At 47.8% G+C, this 22,002-nt stretch overlaps 2 protein-coding genes across 5 annotated transcripts in view; one reads left to right on the top strand and one right to left on the bottom strand.

Annotated features, from left to right (window-relative positions):
* The first annotated feature begins 6,011 nt into the window (after nucleotides 1-6,011).
* The window catches only part of SLC25A48 (solute carrier family 25 member 48), a 90,071-nt gene continuing 74,080 nt past the window's right edge, over nucleotides 6,012-22,002 (top strand). For 2 of the 4 annotated variants that reach the window (XM_040646918.2, XM_046900371.1), the window contains exon 1: nucleotides 18,548-18,700. The gene's annotated coding sequence lies outside the window, so the exon portion shown is untranslated. Of the gene's footprint in view, nucleotides 6,188-18,547; nucleotides 18,701-22,002 lie in introns of those variants that run through there. The other 2 variants (XM_046900372.1, XM_046900374.1) reach the window with 2 other exon arrangements.
* Nucleotides 11,100-18,387, bottom strand: CXCL14 (C-X-C motif chemokine ligand 14). Its single transcript, NM_204712.3, has 4 exons — nucleotides 18,217-18,387; nucleotides 17,313-17,418; nucleotides 13,398-13,508; nucleotides 11,100-12,264 (listed from the first exon to the last, which is right to left on the bottom strand). The coding sequence occupies exons 1-4, from the start codon at nucleotides 18,278-18,280 to the stop codon at nucleotides 12,249-12,251; spliced, it is 297 nt and encodes a 98-aa protein (NP_990043.1). The 5' UTR covers nucleotides 18,281-18,387; the 3' UTR covers nucleotides 11,100-12,248.

Genomic DNA, 22,002 nt, shown 5'->3' with positions numbered 1-22,002 from the left:
GAAAGTCGAAGGGGCTCAAATCTAAAGGTTATGGAAGCATATGGCCAAAAATGTTCAACTTTTGTTCATGTGCACTTTGCACGTAGCGATATAAACTCCGGTGCTGTCTGCAGCACTTTTATTGTCTTTTGTTTAGGTGTCTCTGAGCAGTCAATAGTTTATTCATTAAAATGTTTATGATTCCCCAGAGTTCCACAGACTTTGGCACAACCCATCACTTGTCTGAGAGTTTTGCAGTGAAAGCACATTATTCATTAGTCCTTATCCATCATTTGCAGTTTGTCATTTGTTATTCTCTTGTTTTAAAAGTTTGTGCTCCAATCAAGGAGGGGAGAGAGCACCATGTGTCTCCGTGATCAGTCACAGCCATGAATAGCCCGAGCTGCAGTGAATGTTTCACAAACAACCCATAGGCTGAAATTTGTTTGCATAATCTATTCACTGCCTACTTATGAATAACGAATGCATTCACAGAACCAGAATTGTTTCAGGAAGCCTTCGCAAACAGAAAGAAGTGCTAAATATCTTGGGTAATTTATTCCCGATGAATAATTCAACCCGTTCTATCGCATCCAGTCTACTAATTTTGCAGATAAATTATTCAGCCAATGCAGATAATAGCCCTACACCTTATGTGCCTGCTCCTGGGGACGTCGGCTGCCAAACTTTCCCCAAGCTTTCTGAGATTGGGAAAGGGAAAATCCCCAAATGAAAACAGGACCTTGGATTTCATAGAACACAGTGTGTGTTCCCAGCATCTTGCTCATGGCCATATTCTGAGTGTTATTCTTTGACACAACCTCCTCTGCCTTGACATGAGCACAGCTAGTCTCAGGCAGGCTTGTAGATGCTGTTAGGTTCACTGCAACTCCACGGAAGATAACGAGGGATACATCATCCATTTGTTTTGGGACACTTTGCTCTTGAAGAGAAAAGTTTGAAGAGGTATTTTTGAGTGTGGAACCCACAGAAACAGAGCTGGATCTGAAGTGTTGTGGGCCCATCCCCACATGGTGCATCCATTTGGTGATGGATGGCCTCAAGCATGAGGCCCTGGTGCTGGGTGGCATGGGGTGTGTTGTGTCTTGTTTGTGGCTGGACTTTGGAAAGATGGGGAATTTGAGAAGGTGAATGAAAGGCTCCTGAGTGCAGCAGTACTCATCTCTGCAATTCAGGTGCGCTGCTTCCAATGTAGACGTGAGTGGGCAGCCCATGCTTTTGTGACAACTGTGCCTGGTGAAGCTGAACAGATCTCTGTGCCAGAAGTCAGCCTTGCATTCCAGCATGGACTGTGATGGTTAGAGTGCTGTTAGTGCTGCTCCTTTCCAAACAGGGAATTGCCTGGCTCACAGTAAAGCTGCTCCCATAGTTGGAAGATGCCTTTGACACATTAAAGGTGCTTTTAAAAAGTTGTTTATTTTAACTTTTTATATATATATATATTTAGGTTTAGGAGGCACATAGATGCAATAACTCACCAAACTAAGTGTTCTTACGTCAGTACATAAGTGCTTAAACTTCTGTTAAGAGGAGCATCAAAGCAGCATATCAACCAGGAAAACACTGCTTTTGTGCTCATTTGAGACCATGGCCAGAGCGAGAAGGCAGAGCTGCCTACAGAAGGTGCTCAATGTGAATTTGAGGGCACAACATGGCTGGTGGCTGAACCATCACCATGGGAGCACAAATCTCAACTTGCAGGAGTGAGAGGAAGGTCACACTGCCTCACACCTGGAATGTCCAGGTTGGTGCACTGCAATCCCAATACTGGAAATATATCCACACAGTGTAGGAGAGATACCCACCCAACATTGGAGAGATACCCACTCAGTGTTGGAGAGATACCCACCCAACATTGGAGAGATACCCCAATGTTGGAAAGATACCCACTCAACCTTAAAGAGATACCCACCCGATAGTTGGAACTAGCAGCCCGCAGGGAGGCAGTGGTAACCTCTCCAGCTCTCCCAGGTGAAGTCCTGCAGCTCAGGGGCTCTTTAGGAAGGACCTGGCCCATCCCATACCTGCCCATAGCAGCGTAGAGCCTCAGGATGTGCACTGAGGGCATTGCTGAGTGCTGGGGTCCTGCTTCTGCTCTGGAACCCTGCACAAGGGGCTCAGCCCCTTCTGGAGGTTCTGTGAAAATAATGGGTGTGTTTTATTTTCAGGTTTTAAACATGTGATACAACTTTTTCTTTCTTTCTTTCTTTTTCTTTTCTTTTTCTTTTTCTGAAGGTGGGGGGGTAGGTAAGCGATTGTTCCCCGCGAGCACAAATGTATTTTGTTTGTTGTAATTAAAATGTTTTAATGAGACAACCATAAAATCAACCATTAATTATTTTTTTTTCAAACACTTCTGCTTCCTTTTGAGCTAGGTCTATTTAGAAATAGTTTAGAGAGTAGCCTGCAGTTTTATTCTTTCTTCGGTATTATACACAGGAGTGGAGAAGTCATTTATAAATAATTACACAATGTTTTGGGTCTTTGGGTTTGTATAATATATCAAAGCGATTAGTACACGCATTGTTCCATTGTAAATGGTTTTTTTCCCTTCCTTTCAGTTTCACTTGCCTTGTCTTCTATCTAAACCTTTTTCGTGAAATCCTTTGTCTTCCTCATTCTTTTAGCTTGTTACAGTGCAGGGACATTCTTCTTATTCAAACACTCACAGCATGAGCAAAGAAAGCTACTTCTGTCGCATCTTAAGTTTTACCATAACTTTCTGGCATTTTCTTTTCTTCTAATTTTCCCAGACTACCGATAGGGTAATGAAGAATTATAACGTACATCAATTATTGGTGCTCACGGGGTATTATGCTCCTGAATTCAAGGGGAGAGAAAGAAAAAAAAAAAAAAAAAAAAGAAAGAAAAAAAGAAAAAAGAAAAAAAAAAGAAAAAGAAAGAAAGAAAAAAAAAGCTCCACTTTCTGTGGTTTTGAGGCACATGGGAGAGGACTGCGCCCAGATTATTTATAACATCGTTCTGAGCATCAATTATGTTTGACTCCTACAGCCACTTCCTTGTCCCACTGGTTTTACGGCCAGAAGGAACCATTTTTGTGTGTGGTAGCTGCAGCGTTTAACTTGTTTCTTTTATGAGGAGCTCAAACAATGCACCTTCAGCCAAACAATCGATCTCCCCGAATAATAGCCTGAACGTCCGTCAAGCGCTCGGCGCTGGGAAATTGACTCTCAACGTTAAAGGGAGATGGGAATAAAGCTTGGGGCTGGAGGACTGGGCGCGGGGATCGGGGGCACTGCGGAGCGGTGATGCCATCCCTGCAGTCCACGTGGGCACCCCAAGAGCCGGGCTGCGCCCAGAGCGGCCCCGAGGGTCCCGCAGCCCAACCCGGGCCATGTACCGGGGCAGCCCCGCCGCTGGGTCGCGCTGCTGGGCGCGCTTCTCCGGCCCCTTCCCGGCCTCCCCCGTCCGCAGGGAGAAACGCGATTAGGATGTCACCTCCAAGAAACGAACCCTTTCCCCTCACCTTATGGTGTGAGAAGTCTTTCTTCTCTCTCTCTCTCTCTCTTTTTCCTCCATCCACCTTCTCCCTCCCACAGTTCCCCCTTTTGTTGATTTGTGTTTTGTCAATTGGATCTAGGACGCCTATCCGAAAAGAGAGGGACGAAATTCATTGACAGCAGTGCCAATGTGCAAAGCTGTAAGCTTAAGTGCTTGCTGGATAATCGAGTTTCCTCTTATAACTTTCATATCAATCATTATGTTTAGGAGTAGATTTTCTTTATATCCTTTTTCCTTTTCCCTTTCCTGTTCTTCCTTCCTTCCTTCCTTCTCTTTTTCCTTGATTTATTTCTTTACTTATTTCTTTCCCTCCTTCTTCCCATTTCTTTGTCTTTCTCCTCCCCTTTTCTTTCTTTTTCTTTCCCTTTTTTCTTTCCCCCTTTTTCTTTATTTTTTCCCTTTCCTTTCCTTTCCTTTCCTTTCCTTTCCTTTCCTTTCCTTTCCTTTCCTTTCCTTTCCTTTCCTTTCCTTTCCTTTCCTTTCCTTTCCTTTCCTTTCCTTTCCTTTCCTTTCCTTTCCTTTCCTTTCCTTTCCTTTCCTTTCCTTTCCTTTCCTTTCCTTTCCTTTCCTTTCCTTTCCTTTCCTTTCCTCTAAGATATCTGTGAAGACCTGAAGCAATATAACTGTTCGATGTATGAGCTCCTGGGGGTGTTCTGGGCCCCTCAGTGCTGGGCTGAGTTCACAGGGCTGGACAGGGAGCTCTGGGACCACCGGCAGCCACAGGTCTGCACCGCCCGCCGTGGGGCCGGGGATTTGCTGCCATTTGCATAGCAGGTGTTGAGTTCTGGGTCTTTCTTCCTTAAGGGAATTTTAATACGGGATAAATTACCCGGAATTAGGAGGAGGCAGGCGACAAGAAAAGCGCTCGTGGGGTCTCCTCCCGGTCACGGCAGGAGAAACGGAGAGAATGGCTGAAAGAAAAGGACAAAAGCCCCAAAGCTGAGGATTTGGGGCGGGGGGCTGAGACAGCTCTCATCCACTTCACCTGGAACTCAGGTTTGAATCTGGGATGTAACAGTCCCGGAGACAGCGGGATGATTGCTGGCCAGAAGATCTTCGGGTCGGAAGGTCTGGTGAGGGGGTTTAAGATGTTAATCCCTGGTATAATCCCTTCCCTGGCATTGTCCGTACAAGGGCTGCACTCGCCAGAGCACTGCCTGCTTCCTCCCAGGGCCAGGCTGGGGAGCAGCCCCATGTGTGCATCCACACACAGACACGTGAGTGAACACGTGTACACCACACTCACAGGATGCCTTATAGCTTATATGAAAAAATAAAATGAATTCATCTTAGCCAAATGCAAATGTAAAATAACCTGTAGAGTTGCTCTGCTTTCTGGAATTTGAAGGAGTGCTTTGCATTGACTTAAATGGTCTGTGGCCATTGAACTGGATTGCTTTGCAGTCCATTACCTTAGCACTAGATGTGCAGTGTATCTTTCTATGTCCTCATTCTTCAGGGACAAAAATACAGTTTTAACCATCTTCAGCTCTTGCTCGAATCCTTCCACTGTCAGGGCAAGAAGCTGCAGAGATGTGGGGGGCTCAATGCTGCTCTCCATCACCGACAGCTGAATAGTGTTTCTTTCACTGATAACATATTAATTCTACATATTAAAATAAAATAATAATTAAAAAATCCCAGAACAAAACAAAAAAAAACCCCATCATGTTTAACCACAACAGTGAGGGAGTTAGAAAGATGGTGTAGGAACATGGCTAAGGGGAAGTAAATGTCCCAGGTGAGTTTTGCTTCCAGGGGCTGCATGCACTTGCACAGCCCTTGGCTAATGAGGGGAGACGGGCTTGGCTGATGTGTTTCCGCTGAGCCTCTGCTGCAGGGATGCTGTGTTCCTTTACAGTGAAAGTGTGTATTAAATTCCAATAAGTTCTACACTCACGGAAAATTGCAAAATAAGTGCAATTGCTAATTGTTAAGTGAATGTACTTCTTGAGACCACAGCCTTGGTTTTAACCCTCTTGGATGTAAGCCCATAGGATTGATTCTTCTTTCAGAGCAGATTTAATGCACTGCTGGACTTGATCTTATTTCCACTTATTCTGCTGGGAATTAGAGATAATTTCTCTGGAGTTAGTGCAGCCAAACTCCTCCAAAGCAGCTGTCAGAGCTAGGAAAGGCTCTGGACCTCTAACCCTGCTGTGCAAACCGAGGAAGGGAGCCAGGCTGCAAGATCTCAGGGAAACATAATTCACAAGATTGCTTTGTTTATTTATTTATTACTTGTATTACGGCTTTAAATATGTATGCAAATGGACCCTAATCCAAAGAGGCGTTTTTGATTAAAAATAAATAAATGATGTATGAATTAAAAAAAAAAAAAAACATTTATTGTTAGTTATCTTTGTTAACCTACCAACCCAACCCAACCCAACCCAACCCAACCCAACCCAACCCAACCCAACCCAACCCAACCCAACCCAACCCAACCCAACCGCACGCGTTGCACGCCAGGTGCTGGGAATTTAGCTCCTAATTTATGCACTCCTCCCACAACCTCCCCTACTAAAGGGGGCAGAGCCCAACCTTCCCGGTTTGTAAGAGCCAGAAGTAGCCACACGGTGTCAGTCTCTACCCAGCTGCTGCTCCTCCGGCCGCCCGGCTCCGCACGCGGCGATGCTGGCGAAAGCTTTGCTGTCTGCTTCAGGTAAGCGTGGATAATCCTATAAGTTTTTTTTCGAAATGCGAAAAGTTGAATGCTTTGTGGCTGCTGATGCTTTATGACCGCTTTAAAATTTCCCTTTGATATTTACCGTGTGGTTCAGCCAAGTTCTTGTTGTTGCTTGTAGTGAGTTGTTGCACGTAGCGAATTCTACAAAGGATTATCTAGAAGAAGAAGAAAAAAAAAAAGAGATAAGGTGGAAGGCAGGTAGAAAAAAAACATTATCAGCTCTACATCTTATTTATGGGTGAGTCACTGCAGCAAGTTGCTACAGGGCTCAAGGTCCTGTCCAGCCCCTGGAGCTGTATACCCATCTCCTCTCTCCTGTGTACTGTAATGCTGTAGTTAACCTTAAAGCAGAGCAGCCAGCATCTGGTCAGCTTTTGGGTCATTGTGACACAGGCTGTGCCTTTAGTAAAACAGGATGAATGCTTTGCTATGGAAAAGCAACATCTTTCAACTTGTGTTTTAACTCTGTGCTCCTGAGTTTGCTTTACTGCCCTAGTTGTCAATGTGTATGATAAAAGTAATCAGGACTTTAAGGAATGGCCCTTTTTGGCAGGTGTGGTTGTGCCCAGGTGCCATGAGGACTGGGAAGAACTTTTGGGTTGGGACAGGGGCCATCACATCAGCCTAATGGTCCATGCAAATCACTCGAGGGCAGATATCGTTGCTCTGATCATTACTGATGCTCGTTTTGTGTTTTCCTATCTGTGCATCCTATTCTCCTTTCCCTTATTTAAGAGGCTAGAAGTTTCACAGGTGTGAGAAATCCAACGAGCCTTTATTTTTAAAATTCCTGTCCCAGGTGCCTTAAGATTCCCAGGTGATTCTGATAATCTCCTGCTCTCCATTAGCTCTGCAGAGCCTGGGCAGAAGGGAGCTCAGTCTCCTGTGGGCTGGTGGCACTGCTTGAGGCCAGGTGTCACCACTTGGTGCTGATTACTGTAGTGATGAGCTTCATTTCCCTGGCAGACTTTTCCTGCTGCTGTGTAGAAAAAAGGAGAGGGAGCACTCATAGGTTGAACTGGAGAGGCAACATTTGGCAAACTGGTTCCTGCTGGGGAGGAAGTGGTGCCTGACTTGGAGTTGCTGGGTCCAGGAGCTCCAGGTGGGGTTAGTTTTACTAATGTATTTGCAGAAGTGTTAAGTCTTCAGGACTTAGAGAGGAAGCTGAAGTAAACCCCATGGAAAAAAATGTAAATGGTGTAATGATGAAGGTAATGGAAATGAATGGGCAGTAATGAGGCAAAATTCCTGGGGGGCAGACAAAAGACTTCTGGGATTGGAAGTGAGCTCAAAATTGCTGGTCGGTCTGTCTGTCTTTCTTTTAAAGCCTGTGGTAGCATTTCTTTTCCTTCTTAAGCTGCCTTTTCTGGGAGTCCCCGAGTGTTCACTGCAGCACACAGCGCCTGGTAACCCAACAGGGCTGCGATTGGTGGCTCTGCACAGAGCCCTGCTTTGCCTTGCAGGTCTCTAACCATGGACCGGTGCAGGGATCAGTTGCTTCAGAATCCTTAATTACGCACAACAAAGAAGGGCCATTAGAGCTGTTTTGCTTCTGTTATCCAGCAAATCTTGCAAGCCTCAAAACCCTTTTCTTGCTTTGAGATTTATGATGGGAATAAATCATAATTAATCCCTGTAATTACCAGCCTCAAGCAAGCACCAGAAGTTTTCCTTTTTTTTTTTCTTCCTTTGGGAGGGGAGAAGAGGATCTGAAGCTCCTCCAAAAGGACTTTGCCAACCTTTCTTGTTTAGTGGGAAGCAAAAACAAAAGCCCAGATGTGATGATTGCTCAGGCCTTGGCTGCCTGTCACCCTGTGTCACATCATGTCATCCCTCCATCCCAGGTCCCACGTGCCTACTTGGAGCAGCTCCTGTTGGGCTGGGTGCCCTCTGCCCAAAGAGCTGATAATGTGAACAGGCAAAAGATGAGAGAAAAATCAAAGGGGAGATGAATGCTTTGCAGAGATTGGCAAAAGGATCAGAAATGCAACACGTTGCTTATGCTTCATATGTTAAATGGTAGTGCATGTTGCATGTCTGTAAAGCATACCCTCCAGGGATCTTGGCTTTCTTTTGATGTTTGGATGATGATCTGCTTATATCCCAGCAAGAGAGAGCAAGTCATCTTCTTGTGTGATTTTTTTTAACTTTGTGTCCTTGTTGGGAAGTCCAGCAGTCAGGTTCAAAGATATGAACTGAGCACAACACTTGGAGAACACCGTCTGGGCTGAGGCTGGCTGGGAGTCAGCAGCAGGAGGGCAAGGCTGGCATGTGGCTGTGTGGGGCAGAGACTCCTTGTGCTAAAGGTTTGGGATGTGCTGTGCAGTGACTCAGTGCTCTGGATAGGTGGGATGGATGTGGCTCTGCAGGCGTGGTGGCAGCTGTGTGTCCTTTTGGCCACTGTGCCCTGAGTGTGCACATCCTGCATTTGCAGGCTAACAACTGTGCATAAGTGTCCTTGGAGCAGTGTTCCCCAAATCCACCACGCAGTAGAACAGCTGTGTTTTCTGTGCTTTAGGGGCTTCCCGTGCTCGGGTAAGGAAATGCGAGTTTATTTTTGCAGAGCATTCCCATCAGCAGCAGTGCAATGAGCTGATTTATCCTGCACGCAGCCGTAGGGCTTCGGAGGCGTCCCCGGGCTGTCTGAGCGGATTTCAGTTGCCACTAGATGTCCTTTCAGCCCTGCTTTCTTCCAGCACGGCAACCGGGACTGTTGGCCCAGGCCAGAAAGTGCTGAGCCTGGGCTGAAATGAAGTCAGTGTGGCTGAGGCTTGTGAAATAGGCTGCTCAGCCCCCCGGATCCAGAACCCAAACTCATCCAAAAACATTCTGCCTGTTGCCAGAGGCGCTGAGCAAATTGCAGTCGGTGAGGTCTTTAGATGCTGTGCACATCTGGGTTCAGTTGCTTCATTTTTGGAAGCTGACTTTAGAGGGGGGAAGAAAGCAGGAAGTGTGACTGGTGTTTCTTTAGACCTGATGGAGAGTGTGCTCTGGGGGTGCCTGGGCTCATAGCAGAGCCTGCTGAATCATGCTGGATTGCACAGAGGCTGCTTGCCATGTCAAGGCACGGGGACCTTGGGCAGAGTGCTGGTTTTATTCTCAATTACTCCTGTTTCTGTCAGTGAGGGCCAAGCCTGATGTTTAATTGATTAAGGAGCTCAGGGACATGGCAGCAGTGGGGCTGTGCTGTCCCACACACGGCATCCAACCACTGCTGCTTAATAAACTTTTTGTCCATTGCTGACCTGGACCATATATGAGCAAGTGAAAGGCAAGTGGTGAAAGGATCTGTATAACATTACTAATCCCATGTACTGTGCTTGCCGAAGAGGCCCCCCCACATTGTGTCAGCTCACTGCAGCTGCTGGGTTCAGCCTTGTGCTTTTACTGAAATAAAAGCTGGTAGAACTGCTTTTGAACAGGTGATACCCATGGCAGAGGGCAGGGAGGGGTGGAGATGCTGGAGATGTCCTTATCCCTGTGGTGGAGCCTCATCTTCAGTCCCAAAGGACAAATGTGTGGTTTCTATATAGGGGGAGGGGAGTGGAGTGGGCTCCTCCTTGCAACCTGCTGGGAAAAGAAAGGTAGACCTTGAGGTTGCTGCCAAATCTAGGGGGGGAAGTGCATGCACATACGTATTGAACATTTTAGCATAGATGCTTTAGTCTGAAGAGACCCAGTGGGCATTTCCAGTGTGCACATCTGGTTTTCTGTGTCTGGCTTTTCCCAGTGGCTTTGGTCTGGCACACAAACCCAGAGCTAAGGTTTGCTTGCACAGACTGTCCAGTGAGTGTGAATCACTGTGCTGCATTTTGAGCAACCAGAGCTGTGCGTGGTGTTCCCAATGGTGCCAACCACTCCTTGTGCAACAGCAGCGATGCTTTTCCAGGAGGTTCATTGCCTGGTGGTTGTTAAATCGGTGTGAGCTGTTTCTTGAAGTCTGTCAGTGTATTGAAATGGAGCCTCCTCAAGGCAGAATGGCTGCTTTCACTAAAATGGGAGCTGGGAAATGCAGGGGCAGCTGGCATAGCCCTGGGTCTGGGTTTGCCCACAGTGTCAGAGCTCACCCTGAAGTGCTGCCTTGTGGTTGTTGTACCCAGAGGTTTTTATTTCTCACACACCCTGGGATTTTCCCAAAGCATTTTACTAGGAAGGTGTTGCTGCATCCTTGTGCAGAATAGAGCCGTGAGATGTCAATGTTTCTTTCTCCATCTCTGCAAGAATATTAGCACAGTAAATATACATGTAATGTGTGTGCTTTATTGCTGTCTGAACTGGAAAAACCCCTTGAGCTGAAACCAGGCGTTGCTTGGATATGGCATGGTTTGCAAGCTCAGGCAGCATGGATAATGCTGTAGGAGTTGGGGCTGCTCAGGGCAGGGCTGGCTTTAATGCACGTAGAACCTCCTTGCTCTCCTGTTCTACCTGCTGCTTTTCTTTTCAGATCCTCGGGGCTTGAGAAGATCACTGTTGTGCATTGAACCTCCTGAGGGGTGGGAGATGTGTTGGGTGCAAGGGCTGAAACTGCAAGGAGAGAGCAGGAGGAGGCTCACAGCCCTTTGGTTACAGCCTTCCCCCATCTAGCTGAGGTCTTTTCTAGCTGTATCTTACTCCCTTATATACACTGAGGGTGGCTGGTTTATATTTATTTAACATAACTCTACTATAAGCACATGGCACATCCACTGTTTGTGCAGCAGGTTTCCTCAGTATTTAGGTAAAGTCCAAATCCTAAAACAAAAAAGGGAATTAAGCAGTGCCAGAAAAGCTCTGCTAGCCCTGTTGTTACCAAGTTGCCCTGACTCTACATCAGCCCTCAGCAAAACTGCCCACTGAAATAAGTGATTGGAAACGGTTGGGGTTCCTGAAGGAAACCTGGCAGCAATGGTCAGATTTTTTTTAAATATATTTTTATTACTTTTTTCCATTTGTCTTAGAAAGAAATATGAAATCTGCATGCAACCTTCTAAGTATCTCAAACATTTAAATAGCATATGATAATTTAGCAGTACAGTACATTATACAGAAAGATAGGATAGGGAGACTTCCTATAGTGTATTTACAAATGAAAAGGTAGTTTTGTTATTCTTAAAAAGAGGAATGCTTTGCTTAACATTGAAGTATTACATTCAAAATAATGAATATGTTGTATTGTGACTAAAACATAGGTATTTATATGTTTGCCCTACCGTATTTTTCATAAAAAGTTGCCTTTTAAAGGCTTTTTTTTTGCTACAAATCTAGGAAATCGTACACAATAGTCTTGAAGCTGGAAGTGTCTGAGTCCTGAAGCCACAAACTTTGTGGGAGAGCTTCAGGTGGAGGAAGAAAAGAAATTAAGCATGTTCTTAGTAACAAAAAAGACCTAGAAATGCTCTCTAGTGTAGGAAATGTTAGATGGGAGGGTGGACCACTTCACCTTGCAGCAAGACCCCAGGTCTGTTAAGGAAGAGGTACATGAGTGATGCTTGCACTCCCTTGCTGATGAGCCAAGGGACCTCACTTCTGCACCACAGCCACTGTGTTGGTGGCACCTCACCCAGCTCAGCTCCTGTTCTATCCCAGCACTGCCCCATTGGGGGCTGCCAATGTGACCAACAGCCCTGAGGCTTCCCCATTGCCAAAGGTTGAGGGATGCAGCTGGAGAATACCTTACAAACATTGTCTAATGAGCTTATAAAGCTCAATTGCGATCATAGTGAAGTATGAATGAATAACAATTAAAAAAAAAAGCAGGAAACAACAAAACCAAACCAACCAAACCAACCAAACCTCTTTAAAATGCCAAACAAGAGTTGTTTTTTCCCCAGCCTTGGTACAATGCAGGCAGGTGTGAAATCTGAAGTGCAACAGATGCTCATGGAATCTGGAAGCCTTTTGCACGTGGCTATAAAATGTAAAAACTGACCCTTGGTAAAAAGTGCTTTATAATAATATAGAATTTGTGTCTTATGTCTGTGAGAGAGAAATCATCTTCTGCAGAGCCCAGTCCTACGTCAGCCAAGGGAGTCCTCTCCATTCCTCGCACCGCCGCCTCCTATTCTTCATAAACCCTGCACAGAGAGCAAAGTATTTAAACCATGAAAGGAACAACTCCCTTCCAAGTAATTAAAACCCAGAAGCCAGAGTGTTAGCCTCTGCTTAAGTAAGTTGGAAAGCTATTGACGTGCTTGGCTGCAATGAGTGGGACATGCAAGATAGGGAATTCCACATCCAATAGTACTCTTTAACCACTGGAGAATCCCTCTCTTATATGCAACTGTGAAGTAAATCATAGCTGTACATCTGTATTAGAATGGATAGTAAGTCAACAGTATGTCATCTTTGGAATAATACCAGGCTCTGTGTTAGTTTTCTAGCTTACACCCTGAGGATCAAACCTGGCAGCCTTGTTTGCTGCAAACTCTAATATGCTCAAGTTCTTTGGGTGAAAACAGTCTTAGAGCAGAGGCAGTACTGTTTTGGGGAGGAAATCAGTGTTTGTGCTATTTTCCTTTAAATTCCCTGTCTTTCCCTGGGGGGTAACTCAGTGGGTTTGGTACAGCTGGCCCCAAAGGCACTGACCAGTTGTTTGCTTAAACCAAGGCACTGAAATAAATTGGGATCCTTGTGTCTGAAATATCTCCTTGCTGTGCTTAGTTTGGGCTGTGGAGAAGCCTGAGTAGCAGGCAGGAGCTGTGCCAACAAACAAACCCAAGCAACCAGCAAAGCCTGATGGCTTGCCATCAGTTACATAGGTCTTTGCAAGGGGAAAGGTAGCAGTGCACCTTAGCATTCCCTGGGAATGATGCAATAGTTAAAATTGGCCAAGACCTGTGGCATTGAGAGCTGTAGATTTTGAAGTTTTGCAACTGAATTGTGTGGCATAAAGTAGGGCAGTGTAATCCCAGCTCTGCTGACTGCTTTCCTTATGACTGCGTGGAAGTCATTTGGCCTTTCATCTTGGCTTTTTAGCTGTAACGAGGAGGTGAGTGCGTGTAAATAGCCAAGATCATCAGCTGACAGAGTTTAGCAGAAAATAATGACTATTTATAGTTATAACAGCCTAATCCTAAAATAGAAGCAAGGAGTGCATGTGGCAGGAAAGAAATTGCATCATGAGCATCCGTTTCTACTTATAATTTTGGCAATGAAACGCATCCCCTGTGCTGGATGCAGCACCGGCAGCGTGTGCCCATTCTCTTACCTGCCCTTCTCCTTCCATACTCGGTACCACTTGAGCAGCCTCACTGTGTTCTGGCGTTTGGGGTTCAGGCAGTGCTGCTGCTCACCTCTCACTTTCGTCCACAGGGTCACGCTGCAAGGGAAGCATGCAAGTTATGGGCACTGCAGACAGCCCCAGGCCATGGCTGTGCCTGCAGAGCAGTGCCCGAATTGCTCAGGGCATTCACCCAGGCAGTGATGGGGGCAGCAGGAGGGTTTCCTGCTGTGTTTTATGGCAGCCATCTGAGTTAGAAGAATGTTGGAGCGGATCTTCAGCTGTTATCAATCAGTGCACTTCAGTATGTTGTCCACAGAGCCAGGCTAAGTTGTACCAGATGAAGACGAACCCATTATTTTTAATCAGTGGGTTTGCTCTGTCTGCCTGTTAGGTATTTCCTTTTGAGTTTAATAGCTGGCTTAATTAAGGCTCATTTGGGCAGCCACAAGGTCTTTGCAGGAGGAGATGGTTCCTTTAGGCTCAACAACATTGCATCCAAAGGGAAAAAATCAAACCTGGATTTTTCTTTACTCAATGATATTTAAAACACTTGCACTTGGTTGGTTGCTTGCTGAGCCCAGCAGGGCCAGGGCTCCATCCTCCTCTGACTGCAGGCACATCAGTCTGCCCATGTCAGCAGCACTGCTGTGGTGTCTCAGTGCCGGGACGAGCCATGCTGAGAGGCAGAGCTCTGTGTGGCACTCCAGGTTTCCTCCCAGAGAGCTCAGTGATGCTGCCCTGGAGGCTCTGCCCCAGCGGAGGTGATGTGGGAGCCCTGGCACTGCTGCCCCAGAGGGTGGCTCTCTGGAGATGTGGGCTGTTTGTGCTTCTCAGGGCTCAACACGAAGTGGTTTTCTGGTTCTGTTGCTCATTTGGCAATTGAGGAAACCCTACAGGTTTTTACTGGCTTTAATTCATTTGCAGTAAATACCATCCACAAAAAGGGAAGGGTTTCCAGTGTACCCAAGATATTATAATGGAGTTAGTCAAATGCTATTAGAAACATGAATAGACAAATAGCAGAAAACCAGAAATAGCTGTGGATGTGTAACAGGTTTCTGGCATGGATTGGTTCAGAAAGGAGCTGAGCATCTCTTGGCACAACCAGAATGCCTCGTGGGCTTTCCCAGCACACCCCCTGCTGCAGTGGGGACACCCCTGTGGGAAGTGAAACGCTGCTCATTGCTGCCTGTTCAGCTGAGGGTCCCACTGTGTTTCCCATTTCAGTGTTGTATACTGGGCTTAATTTCTTCCTGTTTAATTAACCTTCATTCCTGCTTCCTTTCTCTGCTCTCCTTCCACTGGGTGTAAGCTGAAGTCAAAGAAAACAAGGTGCAACTCTCAGGTTACTTGCTGGGAGGAATTAGCTCTTTCCCAACACACAAAAGAACACTTGATGGCCTTCAAAAGTCTCTGGGCTGCAGAGGATGGAAGGGGAGGGGTCACTGCTGCCATCTCAGCCAGCCCCAGGGGGTCAGTACATGAGCAAGGCAGTGAGACCAAGCTCAGTGAAGGCACAAAGCTTGTGGGTTTTAGAAAGCATGAGGTTGGCACGAAGTTCCTCCATCCAGCAGCCATCTCTTTGACTGTACCATCTGCACTGACCCATGCCAGACCTTGGCTTGAGCTTCTCTTATGACAGAGCACACTGGATATTTCCAGAAAGCGATAGCCAAGCTACACCACAGGAGGATGAGAGCTCCTCTGAGAAGCAGCAGAGAGTGAAGGACAATTCTGACCCTGCAGTGCAAGGAGGAGGAGATGTATGGTGCACCTCTCAGTTGTTTGTGAGACCACCTCTGAGAGGTGCACCATACAACAGATTTTTCTCTGCTGAGATGCATTGCTTTGCTAAATGTAGGTCTGTGAGACATCCTTATCGTTCTTGGTGCTGAGGGCGCAGCCCTGGGTGGCAGCAGTGGGTGTGCGCTGGGCAATGCCACCTTAGGGTGCAGGCATGCTGCCAGGCAGGTTTAGTGGCAGGTGCTTAGGAAGAGAGATTGTAGACGCTGAGTTCCTGACAAAAGGATCTGTCTGGGTGTGCTGCAGGGACAGGCTGAGCAGGATGGATGCTGCAGGTCTCTTACACCTCCAGAGGGCTCCCTCAGGTGGCATTTGAGTGTCTGAGGGTCCTTGTGCCAACACTGTCCCTGATATATTCACTTCTCCAGCTCTGGGTTTAAGCACCAGGTATGTTCCCCTCTTGGAGATGCACAGAAGGGATGGCTGCTTTCAGACAAAATATTAAACCTCCCTCTTTTTACTTCCAGAGGGGGAAAAGTGCCTCCTACTTGGTGTGCCATGAATCCAGATAGGCTTTAACCAGGGCTAGGACTCAGTTCAGCACTCACCCTGCACCATGGCTCTGCTGGGGGGTGTATGGCCAAAGATGCATTCCTTCCTAAACTGCATCCACACCTCTCCTAATCTGCCAGACCTCATTTCTATCGTGTACCCCATACAAGCGAAACAAGAGCTTTTGAGGAAAGCGGGAGGGAAAGCAGCTTCATCAACTCATTTTAAACAATCACCACAGCAACAAACACTGGGCTGCAGGAATTCAGCTCTTCTGTGCCTCGGCCGGAGACTCCCAGATCCCTTGGCTCTGAATATTAATTTGAGCTTGTTCAGGCTGCAGTGGGGTGGCTGGGAAGGCAGTGATGGCAGCATGTTACTGGCCCATGGGTGTCTCCAGGAGCATGGGAGAGTGATGGGACAGCTCTGTCCCAGCAGCTGCTGCAGCTCTGTGAGCTTCAATAGCATTGCTTTGCATATGCATAGCTCTCTGTTGGGATAGCAATGCAGGCACTGGGGATTTCCCAGCTTCCTGATGGAAAAGGAGAAGTTGCATGAATGAAATCTATTCCACACGTGGTTTTCTTCTCTCTGCTGGCTGCCAAGCTTGGCTCGGCTACTCACAGGGATGCTGGTGTCAATGTGGAGAAGCCTGTTGCAGATCTCCAATCCTGTGCCACAAAGCTCTGCTGCCCTGGGCAGCACCTCTGCAGTGATGGACTCAGCTCTGGAGGCATCACTGTGGTTGTGCAGGCAGGGTGGGCAGAATGGGACTGGCAGGATGGTGCCATGGGGATCTTATGGTACAGGGCAGGATGCTGACGTCCTTTCTGTGGATGAGGAGTGAACACCGGAGTGAACTGTTCTGTAGTATTTTGGGCTGTGTGGTTGCACTCAGGACCCTTTTTCCCCTGTTGTAGGTGGCAAGTTTGTTGCAGTCTTCTCAGTTACTCCGGTCATTATCCAGCTCCATGTGCTGGGGTTTTGTGGGGTGTTGGAAGTTAGCCAAACCAGGACAGAAAACCCCCCACAAACCACTCGTATTTAAAATGGGGGGAAGAAAACCACTCCATCAGAGGCGCTGTTAATCCCTGTGGCTGCCTTGCTTTGCTGTGCATCGCTCCGAGGCTCCCAGCAGCATCACTCAGGGCTGGCAGTGCAGCTTGGAGGAGGGTTCTGTGCTGGGGGATCCCATGCAGCACACGGGGCTGTGTCGGTCTGAGGACTCTGGTTGGGATGAAACTGTGCAGAGACAAATCCTGCTCTTGTTCTCGCTTCGCTCATCCCAACAAACTTTGAATAGTTCTGGATTTTACAGCAGCGGCTCACCGTGGTATCGGTCCCTGTTTTCACTCAAACTTATTTTCCTTTTATTGCTACCTGTTCTGCATATAATCCCTTGAGCAGACAACAGTGTCAACAACTGATAGCCGAGTTTTTGATCAGAATTACACATTTATTGCATCAGAGACAGCAAGTGACTTTTCCCAGGAGTTGGCATGCCAGAGAATGATAAAAGCAAAGAGCAAAGGAGGATCTCGCGGAGTAAAGCAATATAATTCAGCTGACAGTAAAACGGAAAGAACAAATGAAGGTAAAACTTACATAATCATCTCCTCCACACAAAATGGGTACCTCGGTTTTATTTCCAGCTTCCGTACGTTAGAGAATCTTATTTTCGGCCCTTTCCTCGAGCATTTGCACTTTACTCCTGGAAGAGAAAGCATTTGCTCACCCTCCGGTGTGCCCAACGTCCCCCCACCCGGTGTGCTTGCAGGCTGCCCCGCTGAGCCCTGAGGGGAGAAGCTGCATTTCGTGTTGCTGCTGTGCCTAAAAAGAGCGATGCTTTCTTTGCCACAGGTAGCAGCTCCCCCAGAAATGTATTTTAGAGCAGTTCTGAAGCTCGGTAAATAGGAGAGCTTTGTGAAGTGCACCTGCTGGGGTTGGATATAATTGTATCGAGCAGGAGGAAATGGAAACGTAGGAATTCCTGTTAAACCGAAAAAGCAAATGCCCTTCTCAGCTCCTTTCTCATTTTGCTCGTGTCTCGCTCAGTTTGGAGCACTTTCAGTCCTTTTTCCTCTCACGGATGCTGCGGTGCATTTGCAGCCAGACAAAAGCGGAGCGTTTCTTTAAGCCGCCGGTTTTGTGCACAGCAGAAAATGCACCCTGGCAAACGCGGTGGGATTCGTGCACTTCGAACTTGGCTCTGTTCTCCCGGTGCAAATTGCCATTCGTTTTAGGGGGGAGATTCGAGGTGTGCCCCCCCCAACAGCGAGGGCAGGGGGTGCAGCTGGGACACAGTGTGCTGGGAGGGTGCAACTTTGTATTTTTGCTTTTACATTTTAAAACAAAATCTCAAGGCTGCCTCACGCTGTGCAATCAATATATTACTTATAGTAATGGGGACTGTCCTTTTTCGCAGGAAAATACGGTGGGGGGGAAAAAAAACAAACAAACACGCACCCTGGAGAGAGCTTTGAATGAGAAAAGGCAAAAATCCTCTTACCTTCTGCACTGGCTAAGCACATCGCGATGACCAGCAGAAGCAAGGCTGCTGTCAGGAGCTTCATGGCGAGCCGGCAGGTACCCGAGCGCGCGCAGCGGGGTTCTGTCTTGTGTTCCCGTCCTCGAGGTGGGAAGGAGCGGCTGCGGGCGGTGCTGCTGCCCGAGCTCTGCCGCGTTCCCCCCCGCTCGTCCCCTTTTAAATGCGCTCCCGCTGCCCGTGCTGCCGCCTCATTAACATGCGGGGCCGCGCGGCTCCCTCCGCTCCGCAGCCCCGGGGGGAGAGGCGGGCGGCGGGGAGGGACGGGGCGGGCGGGGGGGGACGCGGCGGCCGCGGCCCCGTTGGGCTTCTGCTGGGCGGCCGCTTTGGGAATGGGGGTCGGAGGGGGCTCACCTGGCTGCGGGAGGCACCTCCGATTTGCGGAGAGGAGGGAAACTCGGTGAAATGGATGGTGAGATTAACGCCGCGCTCCTGAGGGCGGTGTTAGGTGGGTTTGGCGTATGGGGTATTTCGGGAAATCAGGGTTTTAGGGTTGCTTGAGCAAACGCTCAAGGAATTTTTTGCGAAGGTAACAACAGGCAGAAACTTTGAGGAATATAAGTGTGCTCCCTCTGCCTTGCCGAAGCTGATTCTGATTTCACTGTTGCTCTAAGAGCATCCTCAGCATCCCAATTCCACACTTCTGCATGTGGAGCTGAAGGGATGCGGAACGGTCAGGTTCCCGGTCTCATGATGCGTTCAGAGCACGGTGCAATAACCACCTTTGCCAACCCTGGCTAATCTCAGCATGCTGCTCCCATACCCACGCACACCCAAACCGACCCGAGCCATACCCCTGGTTAGGGAAGCCTTGCCTCACTCTCCCAGCCCCATCACACGCCCTCAGCCCCACTTCCATTTGAAGTTTCCCACCCGGCTGTTTTCCTCCCATTGGCAGTGGCCGCCCCGCCGCGTTCCCGGCCGGGTGTTGGCAGGCAGTGAGTACAGCCGTACCACACGCAGCCTGCACGTTGCACGCAGGCGGTTTGTCTGCCTTGTTCCAAGCGCTGGGTTTCATGCGGGACGTGCCGACGTGCCGGGAACAGCCTGCTTCGGGGAGCTGGGGGACGTGGCAGGGGGCTTTGGGGGTTAAAAAAGCCTGTTTTGGGGTAGGGCTGGGGGTGTGCGGAGGTGTGGGAGTGTTTGTTAGGCTTTGGGTATTTGGGCTGCATGGTTCTAAGGCAGTTCCTGAGGCTGAATCCTACTGGGGAAGGTTTGCTCTGGGTGTTATTCAGCAGCAACAAAAGTAAAGGGATGTGTTTGTGCTGTGGCCTGGTGATAGCACCGTGCATCCGAGATGTGGGGGAAGAATTCAATGCAAACCTCTGAAAGACATTGGCAGCACCCTGTTCACATGAGGAAGGAAAAAACTGGAGGAGAGTGGAAAAGGCAGATCCCACAACAGTTGCTGGCTGTGTTGGGGGGGATGCTGGCAGGGCATTGGGGATATACAGCTTAAATTCATCCCCATCCCAGCCCTGCTGCAGCTTAGGGTCATTGTCTGCTCTGTGTGTGTGTGGGAGCAGCCCGGGGCTGTGCTTGTCCCAAGCAGAGACAGGGCTGTGGGAAGGGAAAGCCATCCTCCCTCCCCTCTACTAATAAAAATTGGGTGCAGCTTTAGCTGTTGGCAATTTGAACGTCCCCCAAACTGGGAAACTCATGTACAGGCTGCAGGAAAGGAAATTCTTGAGTTTTCCAAGAGTGAATCCTCTTGTTTTATATGACTCTTGTTAACAAGTGTCAGAGGAGCCAAGCTTATGAGCTATGTAATAAGCAGAGTGCTGCTTTACTTCCAATTTACATGGGGAAATGGATGTGTACGAGATGTGTGTGGGTATGGTAACTGCATACTGTGTGCCCGAGCAGTTTGGTGTTGCTGTGCCATGTGCTGACCTTGACAGTAATTATTTCTGATAGCTCAAAGGTGTCTCTGGCCGTGGAATGACGGATTTTGGCAGCCACGTCTGGCTGCTTCTGACACCTGCTCCACCTCCAAATGATGGTCACAGAGGAAGGAGGAGGTTTGGTAATGGGTTTAAGGGAAAGGAAAGGTACAGGAGCTGAGAGAGAGTGAAACGCTTGCAAAATGGCCATGAAGCTGACGTTATTTACTGTTGTTGAGGCAAAGTGCTGTGTTTAAGAATGTCCTCATCATCTGGCTGAGGAGAAGATGAAGCATTTGGAGTGATGTGACAGTGTGACACAGTCCCTGGGTGTCACATTGGGAACCTGGGGAAGGAATCAGACCTGAATTCTCACTCACATTCAGATCTAAGGAGCACAGATGAATTGTATGTAGTACAGAGTTACCTCTTGGATGGTGCACTTAATTTCTTGAGATTTTGGGCTGTGTAGCCTCTTTGTGTTCGGCATCAGATGCAGTGTGTGACGTGGGTGAGACTCAGAGCCAGCAGAAAACTCAGCCTCGGGCTTGAAGTGAGTGGAGATTGCCTCAGATTTGAGCAAACAGATCTGGGAGGGTGTCGTAAGCTGCTCCTGCGGTGCTGTCCTCTCTCACTGGAGGATGTGGTCAGGGATGTGGTTGAGGCTGCGTTTCCACCTTTTGCTCCAGACAGCCCTTTTCTTGCCTCCATAGCAGTGCACAGTAGTTGTGTCATCCCTTATGTGTTTGTCTATCGCAAGTTGAAAGTCAAAGCTTTAGATTTCATCTTTTGTCTTGGGAAACATGAAACATAATTCAGGGAAAACAGCTGCGTTCCCTTCTGCGGAGTTTCACAACGGATGAATTTTGCAAAAGAAGCCTCATATTGTTTTTGCAATCATTGCTTTCTTTTGATATTTTCCTTTTATTTTTATTTCCATTATGAGATTAAACTCTAGGCTCTGCTCCTTCTCCTGGGAGCGGTTTTAAGACGGCTCTCTTCACAGACCTGAATTATTCACCAAGCTGGAGTTTTGTGCTGAGATCAGAACGAGTTGGTCTCTTGTTGTGTGTGGGAGCTCTTTGAAGCTCGTCATCATGAATCATTTAAAGGGCTTCAATAGCACGGCCACTCGGAGACCTGACGCTTCGGGTAGGTGATCCGAGAATCACCTTGAGATGCGAACAAAAGGTTTAATCCTGCCTGTGGCATTGCATGTTGAGAAAATAGTGAGCTGTGTTTAAGTTCCTACTGACTCACTTCCTTGACTTTTACAACTTACCATTTGTTTTTGTGTGAGAGCACAGTTTGCGTTGATACGGTTCTCTCAGTGGGCATCTGAGCTGAGAATCATTGCAAGCGTTTATTTTTGCATGTAATCACGCAATGAGTTTGACTGGCAAACGAGACAGCTGCTGTTACCCTGCTTAGGATGGCACTGGGGTTCGGTTCCCTGCTCCCTTTCCTAAATGGTTTTAATTCTGCACATTTGGGCCACGATGCTGTGTGGCTGTCCTTGTCCCGTGCGTCCTTGGAGCATTGCAGGGGCTGAGTGATAACACATGGGTTGCATGGAGAACGTTTCATGGAATCATTGAGATTGGAAAAGACCTCTGAGAGCATTAAGTCCATCCCATCCTCACTATGTCCACTGATGATATCCCCAAGTGTCACATCTGCACACTTCTTGAACACCTCTAGGGAAAGTGACTCCACCATGCTCACCTGTGCCAATGTCTGACCACTCTTTAAAAGAATAAATTTTCCCTGATATCCAACCTGAACCTCCCCTGGTGCAGCTTGAGGCCATTACCTCTCATCCTATCGCTGGGGGAATGTATCCTACGTCCCCAGGGCAGTAAACAGA

This window comes from Gallus gallus, chromosome 13 (genome assembly GCF_016699485.2).
Source record: "Gallus gallus isolate bGalGal1 chromosome 13, bGalGal1.mat.broiler.GRCg7b, whole genome shotgun sequence".
NCBI lineage: Eukaryota > Metazoa > Chordata > Aves > Galliformes > Phasianidae > Gallus > Gallus gallus.
This window is presented reverse-complemented; position numbering and strand designations above follow the sequence as displayed.